This window comes from Chiloscyllium plagiosum, chromosome 36 (genome assembly GCF_004010195.1).
Source record: "Chiloscyllium plagiosum isolate BGI_BamShark_2017 chromosome 36, ASM401019v2, whole genome shotgun sequence".
Taxonomy (NCBI): domain Eukaryota; kingdom Metazoa; phylum Chordata; class Chondrichthyes; order Orectolobiformes; family Hemiscylliidae; genus Chiloscyllium; species Chiloscyllium plagiosum.
Window position 1 is genome coordinate 38,020,747 of NC_057745.1, and position 12,852 is coordinate 38,033,598.

General features: G+C 43.5%; 1 protein-coding gene across 1 annotated transcript; it reads left to right on the forward strand.

The window, feature by feature from the left end:
* Positions 1-3,843: 3,843 nt before the first annotated feature.
* On the forward strand, positions 3,844-6,608 carry rnf26 (ring finger protein 26). Its single transcript, XM_043677735.1, has one exon. It carries the CDS (start codon positions 3,888-3,890, stop codon positions 5,286-5,288), a length of 1,401 nt encoding a protein of 466 aa, XP_043533670.1. The 5' UTR covers positions 3,844-3,887; the 3' UTR covers positions 5,289-6,608.
* Positions 6,609-12,852: the final 6,244 nt, after the last annotated feature.

Genomic DNA, 12,852 nt, shown 5'->3' on the forward strand with positions numbered 1-12,852 from the left:
TTGGTGTAGGGACCTGCATGGTTAAGAGGCATGGTAGACATAAGGTCAGGTCCAGTGATGTATAAAGTTCAGGTAGGTGTGGCGGTCCTCACCAAGCATGTGGATCATATGAAGTTAAAAATCACACAACACGACGTTATAGTCCAACAGGTTTATTTGGAAGCACTTGCTTTTGGAGCAATGCTCTTTCGTCAGATGGTTATGAAAACTGCAAACTCACAAAGAGTGCTGGAGCAAAATGTGCCCAGCTTCTTGACAACCTTTCCGTCTGTTCTGGGATTTGTGGATTCTCCATCTCCCTCAAGCGTTGAAGATACCTTGGAATCTGACTTGGGCATAACTGATGTCAACACCTATGCTGCCTGAACAAGAGAATGAATTTCTTTTGAGACACTCCGGGTGTAAGCTATTGTGTGTTACTTGCTGCCCATGTCAGAGGCTGAGTTGGAGGAACCTGACCTGGTGCTAAAACGCCAAAGGAGGAGCTACAACAAAATGAACTGACCGATGTCCTTGGACTCAGAAGGGGAGGGATGTAATGATTGTAACGTTGTCAGCCAGATGGATCCCATAGAGTATGAGTTGCCTGACTGAGGCTGTTAATCTGGTCTAATCAGGGAGCCTGGGCTGACAGATAAGAACAGGAGTGTCAGAAATTCTGTTCACTCTGAGAGCTGGCTCTGACGGAGCTGGATAGGGTGAATAGCCAAGGTCTTTCTCCCAGTGTGGGCAAGTCTAAACCTGGAGGTTATAGATTTATAAAGTCATAGAGATATACAGCATGGAAACAGATCCTTTGGACCAACCCATTCATGCCGACCAGATATCCCAACCCAATCTAGTCCCACCTGCCAGCACCCGGCCCATATCCCTCCAAACCCTTCCTATTCATATACCCACCCAAATGCCTCTTAAACGTTGCAATTGTACCAGCCTCCACCACTTCCTCTGGCAGCTCATTCCATACACGTACTACCCTCTGCTTGAAAATGTTGCCCCTTAGGCCCCTTTTATATCTTTCCCCTCTCACCCTAAACCTATGTCCTCTAGTTCTGGACTCCCCCCACCCCAGGGAAAATACTTTGTTTATTTATCCAATCCATGCACCTCATAATTTTGTTAGCCCTATAAGGTCACCGCTCACCCTCCGACGCTCCAGGGAAAACAGCCCCAGCCTATTCAGCCTCTCTCCATAGCTCAAATCCTCCAACCCTGGCAACATCCTTGAAAATCTTTTCTAAACCCTTTCAAGTTTCACAACATCTTACCGATAGGAAGGAGACCAGAACTGCATGCAATATTCCAACAGTGGCCTAACCAATGTCCTGTACAGCCACAACATGACCTCCCAACTCCTGTACTCAATACTCCTGGCCAATAACAGAAAGCATACCAAACACCTTCTTCACTATCCTATCTACCTGCGACTCCACTTTCAAGGAGCTATGAACCTGCATTCCAAGGTCTCTTTGTTCAGCAACACTCCCTAGGACCTTACCATTAAGTGTATAAGTCCTTCTAAGATTTGCTTACTCAAAATGCTGCACCTCGCATTTATCTGAATCAAACTCCATCTTCCACTTCTTGGCCCATTGGCCCAACTGATCAAGATCCTGAGGTAATCTGAGGTAACCCTCTTCGCTGTCCACTACACCTCCAATTTTGGTGTCATCTGCAAACTTACTAACTGTACCTCTTATGCTCACATCCAAATCATTTATGTAAATGACAAAAAGTAGTAGACCCAGCACCGATCCTTGTGGCACTCCACTGGTCACAGGCCTCCAGTCTGAAAAACAACCCTCCACCATCACCACCCTCTGTCTTCTACCTTTAAGCCAGTTCTGTATCCAAATGGCTAGTTCTCCCTTTATTCCGTGAGATCTAACCTTGCTAACCAGTCTCCCATGGGGAACCTTGTCAAACGCTTTACTGAAGTCTGTATATATCACATCTACCGCTCTGCCCTCATCAATCCTCTTTGTTACTTTTTCCAAAATCTCAATCAAGTTTGTGAGACATTATTTCCCACGCACAAAGCCGTGTTGACTATCCCTAATCAGTCCTTGCGTTTCCAAATACCTGTACATCCTGTCCCTCAGAATTCCCTCCAACAACTTGCCTACTACTGACGTCAGGCTCACTGATCTATAGTTCCCTGGCTTGTCCTTACCACTCTTCTAAGGGAAGAGGAAAAAGATTTTAAAAAGACCTGAGGGGTAGCTTTTTCATATAGCGGGGGGTGCATGTATGGAACAAGAGGAAATGGTGGGAACAGTACAATTACAACATTTACAAGGCATCTGGATTGCATATGAATAGGAAGGGTTCAGAGGGATTTGGGCCAAATTCTGGTAAATGGTATTAGGGATTGGGATGTCTGGTCCGTATCGATGGGTTGGACCAAAGGATCTATTTCCATGCTGTATGACTCTGTGTCTGGATACTGCTGCTCTTTACATAATTTCCTGCACCCATCATTCAATTCTGAAGAAGGGTCGCTGAACCTGAAATGCTTTTTCTGCACAGATGCTGCAGACCTACTGATTTTCTCCAGCTGTTTCTGTTTTTATTTCAGATCTCCAGCATCAACAGATCTTTGTCTTTAGATCTCTAGATTTGATTTCTAGATTTGATTGTGATTATAGAATGGGGACATAAGATTATAAACTACAGTTGAATGTAATTACACTGCTGCTCAGGGTACACATTTTATTAATATCTGTAAAGTAATGCTTAAATTACACTGATTTTGTTTTTATTAGAGCCATAGAGATGTACAGCACAGAAACAGTCCCTTCGGTCCAACTTGTCCATGCCAACCAGATATCTCAACCCAATCTAGTCCCTCCTGTCAGCACCTGGCCCATATTCCTCCAAACCCTTCCTGTTTATATACCCATCCAGATGCCTTTTTAAGATTGTAATTATACCAACCTCCACCACTTCCTCTGGTAGCTCATTGTATACATGCAACACCTTCTACATGAAAAAGTTGCCCCTTAGGTCCCTTTTATATCTTTCCCCTCTCACCCTAAACCTATGTCTTCTAGTTATGGACTCCCCCATCCCAGGAAAAGACTTTGTCTATTTATCCTATCTACGCCCCTCATGATTTTCTAACAGCCTCTCCCTGTAGCTCAAATCCTCCAACCCTGGCAACATCCTTGTAAATCTTTTCTGAACCCTTTCAAGTTTCACAACATCTTTCCAATAGGAAAGAGACCAGAATTGCATGCAATATTCCAACAGTGGCCTAACCAATGTCTGTACAGCCGCAACATGACCTCCCAACTCCTGTACTCAATACTCTGACCAATAAAGGAAAGCATACCAAACACCTTCTTCACTATCCTATCTACCTGCAACTCCACTTTCAAGGAGCTATGAACCTGCACTCCAAGGTCTCTTTGTTCAGCAACACTCCCTAGGACCTTACCATTAAGTGTATAAGTCCTGCAAAGATTTTGTTAAAGTCTTGGCTATTGGTTTTCTCAAGGGGGTCATCTGGAATTTTTTTTGTTATTGGTTTAGTGTCAGGGGGATCATTCTGTGGAAAAATTAATCATGATCTTGGAGGGGCCAAACACGGTTTTCATATTCTAAACTATATTCTGGTGACAATAATAAAGTGAAGGATCGAAACGCGTACTCTTTAAAAATAATTTACCTCAAAAAGCGTGTTTGATAAAGGTAATGCAGCCCTCTTCGTTGACAGAGGTTTCGATCGAATGTTTGGTGCTCCTCCAGGCCCCTCTCGGTGGATGTGTCTATGATCGGCTGCTTTGGGCTGGCTGTTTATTTTTGAATTGTGTTTGACGGTTGGGCGCGAGGCTGGGCCCTGGAGCCGCACCGCCATCCAGCCAGGCCGCCCGCCCGTATCTGCAATGGCTGACATTCTCATTTTCCTCATTCGCGGCCTGGGCCGGGCCCTGGACCTGCTCTGCTTCCTGCTGGACGTTAATTTCTGGCTGGTCTCCTCTGTGGTCGCTGCTGTCTCAGGTACCATGCATTTGCTGCTGTGTCTGCCCGGTGCCGTGGCGTGTTTGCTCGCCCTGTGCTGCAACCTGCTGGGGCTGCTGGTACTGGGGGCGGCGGAGTTATCTTATTGCACCCTGCACTTCGTTCTCAACCTGGTGTGCAGTTTGCTGAGCGTGCTGTTCAGCCTGGCAGAAAGTCTGAAGCTGGTGGGCAACCTGCTTTCTTACCTGAGCCTGAGGGGACGGGAGATGCTGCAAAGGGGATTCGCCAACGCTTTCAGCTCTGGTCACCTCTTTCTCAAGCAGGTGTGGGATGCTGTGGGGATCCTGGTTAGCCTGTCTGCATATTTTGTCAATACCTTCATCAACTTGTTCCTCATTGGAACCCAGAACCTCCTTTCTCTTGTCACAATGCTGTGGGACCCCTTGGTAAGAGTATCGGATGTCTTTGCTTCAATTCTCACCTATTTGTCAAGCAGTGTCCTTGGCAATGTGATCCTGCTGTGGACACCGTGCCAGTTTGTCATTGAAGTCCTGATGTCCCTCACCAAACTGTTGGTTGACATTTTTCTCCTGAATCTGTATGGGTTGGCAATCACTTTTGTTGTCATCTCCATCATCACAATATATGTAAATCCAGAGTTAATATTGAGGATTACTAATCAGATGACTCTATACTTGAGCATTGCACCAAATCTTCAGTGGATCAGGAGAAATATTGCACATATCTGTGGGTTAGTAGTGGCTACTGTGCAGCTGATGGTCAACTCTGAGATGTGGCAGCAAATATACAGTCAACAACTACATGGGTTGAACCCTGATTATATCAGTAACTGGCCTCTTGACCAAAGAAGGCAGCACCAGACTGATCGTAATGACAACTTGGAGGATCGAACATTCACGGACCAACAACTAACTATCCAGTTAGAACAGCAAATAGATCCCAACCCAGCCCAAGGAAATGGTAACCCTCTAAGGGAGCAACAGTTAACCATGGCTGAGACATCTGTATGTGGACCAGAAGCTGGCAATGAATCTTTGTCTTCGGTAGCAAAACCAGCAGGTGGCAAAGACAATAATAGCAATGTTCCTGTGGAAAACAATCTTTGGATGCTTTTGAAGGAGCAAGAAGAACGGAAAAAATGTGTTATTTGTCAGGATCAAGCAAAATCTGTGTTGTTGCTCCCATGCCGACACTTGTGCCTCTGTCAAGGTTGCACAGCTATTCTCTTGGAGCAGCCCGTCTACCAACGCAACTGCCCACTTTGCCGCCAGATGATCCTACAAACATTGGATGTGTATTTCTGATTGGCCGTTTGAATAAGCTTTAATAGAAAGGGTTTGATTTGTTAGTGTCTTTAATTGACCAATCATTGAAATGTTAACTGAACACATTTTCAAATTGTTGTGCAAATCTTTAGCCATGGGCTTTAGAATTCAAATATGATTCCCTTTCTTTTTAACCATGACCAGTACAAGCACTGCTGTATACGAATATTACCTTAAGAGTGTATGTATGTATTACTGGGAATTGGAAATCTCGGTTCCAGCACTTTATTCGGTAACCTGTCCAAGTGATAACTGAAAACACAATTGATTTTTCTCATGTTCAGTTGTGTGCTTCAGCATCTGCCATCTTGGTCACTGGTTTCTAGAGATGACAGTGAGAAACTGAAACCACGAATTTCTGACTGCTCAGTGACCAGCATTGTCTGGTCAACAAATGCAAGGGTTGGGGGTGGTGGTGGGGGAAACGCCGCAAAATAATCAGCTTTGAGAGGCTGGTGCTATCGATTCAATGATTGTTTAATATTTTAGTACAGTGAGCTGTACAGGGTCAGGGCCCAATGATCATATATTTCTGGATTGTCTTTACAATTTATCTGAAATGTAATTTTCCTTCTTTAAGACAAATTGTAAATTATTTTTACATGAATGGCCCTTGGATTATCTATCTGATATTTTGGGAACATTCTCTAAATTTTTGTTTATAGAATGCTGATGCACCATCTGAAACACAGTATACATTGTGAGCAACGAGGTACAGTAACAAAGTTTGACGTTAACTAGTTTGTTTAAAAAAGCAGCTGAACAGTGTCTCCAATTAAGGTGTGACACCACATGAAAATCTATCTACATTTAAGTTTTTTTTTCATGTTTTTAGTTTTATTCCTTTAAATAATTACAGTAATTCTTGACCAAATCTGAATTGCAGATTACAAAGGTCAAAGAGAGTTTTACTTCTTTTTTGGGCTTTTTATTAGTAATGCTACACACCAAAGAATAGTGGCACTGTTCAATGGATGTCTCCAGACATTTGAGGCATTTGGAACTAAAGATTACTTTAAGAAATAAAGCTTTGAGGACCATTTCTCTGTCGACTGGAGTTGGAGTAGTGGATGGGTTAGTTCTTGGGTCCTGTGCAGACTAACTGATAAATGCACTGCTTAAATTAAACTCATTCATTTCTCTCATACCAAATGTTTGTCAGTACAGATCCTGTCTGAATATTGCATGCTTTCTGCTGCACAGATTTGAATTTGCTGAGATGCTGAACTTAAGACTCCTACTACAACAAATATTTTTATAGTAACACAACCTGAAATAAATGTTTGTCTTTTAAATTTATTGAGGTGAAGATGTTGTATCACAAGAATATTACCTTACTTTACTCTATCTACAACAGCTGATTGTATGCCAAGCATATCGTAGTCAACATTATGCTAACAATATTTGGAAGTGTGTATATGATGATGGTGACTGCAGTGTTCTTCAGATTGCTTTCCTTGAGCTTGGTACTTACCTGTAATGGAAGTCTTTTGTGAGACATTATAGATGTGAGAGTTGCACACCTCTGATTTTGGAATTTGTAGTTCTCAGTATAAAGTTTGTAGATCAAGACAATGATGAGCGAAATGAAGAAACAAACATAGATCTAAAAAGCTTGAATATATTCTGACCCATTGGCCTAGATTTTAAACTACACCTGCCCTACCTCAGATAAGTACAAAGGTGTTGAGCAAAGTGTTAGAATCAAAAAATGCATCCTTCCTGGTTGCCATAATAATGACAGAGATGCAGACCCTAATTGAGACTCCTGCTGAAAACATGATTTCGCCTGCGCAAGGAATTAATTTTAACAGATCTTACATGGGTGAGTATGATACTCTGTTGCCCGATATCAGAAACATGAACTGACAGGTCACGTGAGGATTAGTAAGTTTAAATGCCCCCTTTTTTGTCTTTACTATACCTCTTAGCACAAAAGGAAATCAGTGTTCCCTTCAGATCTTGCAAGTTCTTGGTTTTCCTCAGCATTCCACTAGTTTTGGGGGATATTGATCATCAGAATTCTCCTCGGAGACTTCCAATATGTTTCAACAAAATCCCGTCCTGCCATTGATGATCTAATTTCCATGAGCTCCTGCCTGCAGCCAAATTTCTGCTTCCACCCAATGATCAAGTGGTGTATCTGGTCAGGAATCCAGCATATTTAAGTAATCATGTCTTCCACAACCTCAAATTTGTTTGGATGCAATGCCCTTCTGCTCAGTCAGTCCCTTCTTGAAACCCTTCTTGTATTATTAAATCCATAATCTACAAATGGTTACTGTGAGGATTAAATCAGTTTTAGTTTCCATTACTGTCTTTACCATCCCAGACAAGCAAATTTCTATAAAGAATTAGCACAGTACAGCCCTTCGGCCCTCGATGTTGTGCCACCCTGTCATACTAATCTGAAGCCCATCCCACCTACACTATTCCATGTACGCCCATATGCCTGTCCAATGATGACTTAAATGCACTTAAACTTGGCGAATCTACTACCAATGCAGGCAAAGCATTCCATACCCTTACTACTCTCTGAGTAAAGAAACTACCTATGACATCTGTCTAATACCTATCTCCTAATTACTATTTTCTGACCCATGACTTCCACTAATAACCAAGTAGATAAAAGACTGCACTAAAAAATGCAGTTTCGAGGTTTAATTGTGATTACAATTAATCTTAATGTTAAGCTCAGGAGAATGAGTTAAAATTTCCACTTTCAATCGTTCATCATTCACAATGGAAGATGTCTTTATGTGGACATCAGTTGATAAGTGAATTTGTGCGAGCTTCAAATTCTTTCTATGCACCATCTTCCCACTATGGAATAACTGACAGCCGAAGCACTTCATCTTTATGGACTGAGTTCTTTTGCTTATAATGACACATAGGAATAGAGTTAAAAATCACAACACCAGGTTATAGTCCAACAGGTTTATTTGGAAGCACTAGCTTTCAGAGCGCTGCTCCTTCTTCAGGTAGCTGTGGAAGAGGATCATAAGAGACATAATTTATAGCAAAAGATTACAGTGTCATGCAGTTGAAATGATATATTGAACAAACCTAGATTGCTGTTAAGTCTTTCATCTTTTAGAATGGGTTGCAGGTCTCAGTTTATTCATATGTAAATCCCAGAACTTTCTCGAGATAATGTGACTTAAAAGAATTTCTGGGATTTACATATTAATGGTCTGGCAGCATGTGTGGAGAGAAATCAGAGTTAATGTTTTAGGTCAGCTGACCCTATTCAGAACTGTTGGTAGCTAGGACAAAGTTTTGTTTTATACAGGAGATGCAATGGGGTTAGGGGATAAGGAGTAAACAATAGGTGGAGATAGAGCCCGAAGAGAGAGAATAGTTGGACAGTCAAAGGAGTGGGTACCGGTCAGGCCTGGAGAATGAATGCCTGCTCATGGGGACTGTTAGTGGCTCACAATAATTAGTGTGTAATTGCAAACCATGTGATAAAGCTTGCTGTTTTGGGGGGAGGTGGGTAGCGGGAGGGGAGTGGTGATAATGTTGGGGTAAGAATATGGAAGAAGATGCCTTAAGCCATAAAAATATTGAAATTGATATTGAATCCAATAGAGTTCCCAAACAGAAAATGAGTTGCTGTTTTTCCAGCTTGTGCTGAGCTTTGCTGGAGCACTGCAGCAAGCCTGACTGCCAAGCAACAGGGTACACAAATGTGTTAAAGTGGCAGGCAACTGGAAGCTCTTTTTTGCTGATAGAATGTAGCTGTACTGCAAAGTATACCCAGATTATGCTTTGTTTGCTGATTGTTTCCCGTGGTGACATGGCTGAGTGGTTAGCACTGCTGCCTCACAACGCCAGTGAACCGGGTTCGATTCCAGCCTCAGGTGACTGTCTGTATGGAGTTTGCACAAGCTCCTGTTTCTGTGTGGGTTTCCTCCCATAGTCCAAAGATATCCAGGTTAGATGGATTGGCAATGCTAAATTGCCAATAATGTCCAGGGATGTGTAGGCCAGGTGAATTAGCCATGGGAAATGGAAGGTTATTAAGTGGGGGGGAGGGGGTGGTGTGGTTTCTGAGTGGGATGCTCTTTGGATGATTAGTGTGGACCTGATAGGCCAAATGGCCTGTTTCCACACAGTAGGGATTCTGTTATCTATATAGAGGAAACCACATTGTGAGCAGTGAATGCAGAAGACTGGATTAAGTGAAGTGCTTGTAAAGTGCTGCTTCACCTAGAAGGTATGCTTGGGCCCTTGGAGACTGAGGAGGGAAGAACTAAGCTGGTAGGTGTTAAAACTTAGCAGTTGCAAGGAAAGATGGGAGGTGGGACTGTAGGAGGTTTTGGGAGTGAAGGAGGAGTGAACCAGAGTGCCCCAGAGGGAATGATCCTTGTGGAAGGCTGACAAGGGAGTGGAGGGGAATTTGTGTCTGGTGGTGGAATCCTGTTAGAGGCGGCAGAAATGATCCTTTGGATGTGGATGGTTGGTGAGGACAAAGGAGATCCTATTGTGGGAGGACAGAGGGAGTGAGCGGTGAAATGCAGGAGATGAGTTGAACCCGACTGAGGACACTGTCCACTTCGGTGCTGGGGAGTCCTCGGTTGAGGAAGAAGGTGGACATTTTGCAGACCTCTTTATTGAAGTTGGTATAATTAGAACAGATTCGGTGTGGACAGAGAAACTGAGAGTCTTTACAGGAAGCAGTATGTGAAGATGTGCATTCTAGGTAACTGTGGGAGTCAGTGCGTTTGTAGTGGATATTGATGGTCAGCCTATCCCCGGAAATAAAAACACAGATGTCAAGGAGGGGAAGGGAGGAGTCGGAGAGAGACCAGGTGAAGGTGAGAGCGGAGTGGAAATTGGAAGCAAAATTGATAAACTTCCAATTTTAGATGAGGGAGGGTTGCAGAACCAGCGATATTGATATACTAGTGAAAAAGTTGTGAGTGGAGGCCAGAATAGGACTGGAACAAGGAATGTTCCACGTACCCCATAAAGAGACAGCCATAACTGGGGCCCATGCAGGTACCCACGGCTATCCCTTTGATCTGAGGAAAGTGAGAGGACTTAAAAGAGAAGTTGTTCAGTGTGAGGATGAGCTGGATGGGGTGATTCAGGCCTTTTTTCTAGGAAGAAGGAAAGAACCCTGAGATCATCCTGATGGGGCACAGATGTATAAAGGGATTGCTCATCCCTTGGTCAAGAAGAGGTCGCTGGAGGGAGCCCACAAATTGGAAATTCTGAAACTGAAGCAAAGCACAGGAAGTGACTGGACAAGGAGAGAAAAAAAACGAGTTGAGATAGGAAGAGAAGAGTTCTGTGGGCCACCCACCAGAAGGAACAATGTGTCTGGGCAGGCCTGTTTGTGGATTTTGGGAAGGAGGTAGAAGTGAGCTATGTGGAGTTGAGAGACTATGAGCTTGGAGGCAGTGGGGTGTGGTGAGATTACCAGATGAAGTGAGGTTAGTGACTGTTGTGGACAAGGTAGCTTGATGTTCCATTGTGTGTTCAGGGTCCAGGCGGAAATAAGAGGAAGTATCTGAGAGCTAGTGCTCAGCCTCTGCAATGTAGAGGTCAGTCCCTCAGACTACAACAGCACCACTCTTATCAGCAAGCTTAATGACAAAATCAGGGTTGTATCTGAAAGCAAAGAGTGTCGTCACTTCATGGGGAGATAGATTGGAATGGATGAGGGGGGCACAGAAATTGAGGTGACCAATGTCAATTCACAGTTCTCGATGAACAGGTTGAGCGCGGGTAAACAGCCAGAGGGAAGGGTTCAGATGGGGGGAGAGTATTGGAGGTGGGCGAAGAACTCTGTGGGATGGGGAGAAGACTCTTGTCCAAAGAAATGGGCATAGACGCAAAGGCAATGAAAGAAGAGGTCAATGTAATGTCAGCCAGAATTCAGAGACTGAAAACAGAAAAATCCTGGAGATCACAGCAGGTCAGGCAGTATCCATAGAAAGAGAGCAAGCGAATTTTTCACATCTTTATGACTCTTCATCGGAGTGGACAAGAAGTGTGATGGGGACAGCATTTATGGGTGGGTGGGTGGGGCGGAGGATTTGTGAGAAAGGCTGTTCTCAGTTCAGATTAAGTGGAATCTGAAAGTGGCAGGACAGTGGTGTGTCTAACTGACAGACTGGAAAGAGCAGATAGTCCCACTGGAGTGGGGAGAGGGCAGAGAGGACATAGTGACAGAGAATACAATCAGTAACACTAAAAGAAAGGGAAGGAATGGCAGTGGGTTCACAATCTGAAGGTGCTGAACTCGATATTCAGATTACGCTGTGATTCATTGGAGCATTGCAGCATGCTGAGGATGGACAAGTGGGCATGTGAGCAGGATGCTGTGTTAAAATGAAAAGAGAAAATGCTGGAAAATCTCAGCAGGTCTGGCAGCATCTGTAAGGAGAGAAAGGAGCTGACTTTTTGAGTCTAACTGACGCTTTGTCAAAGCTTTGACAAAGGGTCAGTTAGACGCGAAACGTCAGCTCTTTTCTCTCCTTACAGATGCTGCCAGACCTGCTGAGATTTTCTCTTTTGGTTTCAGATTCCAGCATCTACAGTAATTTGCTTTTATGCTGTGTTAAAATGACCGGCTACGGGAATGTTGGAGTCTTGCTTGCGCATGGACAGGAGGTGTTCCGCAAAGCAGTCATACAGTCTGCGTTTGGTTTCTCCAATGTCGAAGAGGTTGCTACATATTTGGTGCAGCAAATGCAGTAGACCAGATTGGAGGAGGCACAGATGGAATGCTGTTTCACCTGGAAGGACTACTTAGGCCCTTGGATAGTGAGCAGGGAGGAGGTGAAGGGTCAAGTGTTGCACCTTCTGCAGTTACATGGGAAGGTGTCATGGGAAGGGAGGGAGGTGTTGATGGTTGAGGAATGGACTAGGATGTCCTGGAGGGAGCGGTCCACAAAATGTAGATAGGGGAAGTGATGGGAAGATGTGTTTGGTGGTGGTGTTCTGCTGGAGTTGTCTGAAATGGCAGAGAATAATTATTTGAATGCGGAAACTGATGGGATGAAAAGTGAAGACAAGGGGGACCCGATCACGCTGTTGTGAGTGATCAGAAGGGACAAGGATGGGGTATGGGTGCCCTGTCAATCACAGTGCGTGGGAAACCATAAAGTTAAAAATCACACAACACCAGGTTATAGTCTAACAGGTTTAATTGGAAGCACATTAGCTTTCGGAGCGATGCTCCTTCATCAGGTGATTGTGGAGGGCGCGATCGTAACACAGAATTTATAGCAAAAATTTGCAGTGTGATGTAACTGAAATTATACATTGAAGAATTGATTGTCTGTTAAGCCTTTCATCTGTTAGAATACAGTGATAGTTTCACTTCTTTCATGTATAAATCACAAAACCCTTTTTTTTAAAGTTGCATTCTCTGTTAACAATGTTTAGCTGTTAACAATGGTGATAGCTAGACAATATGTTGAACGTGTTGGCCCCCTGTGTTCTCTGTCTATACCATGATGTTTAGATTGATTCTAATCTAAAAAGTGAAATAACAGAGTTATTTCTATAACAAGCTATCAAAACAAGA

What these genes read in the sequence shown, in the direction of transcription:
- rnf26 (XM_043677735.1), top strand. Translation starts at nt 3,888, where the DNA reads ATGGCTGACATTCTCATTTTCCTCATTCGCGGCCTGGGCCGGGCCCTG.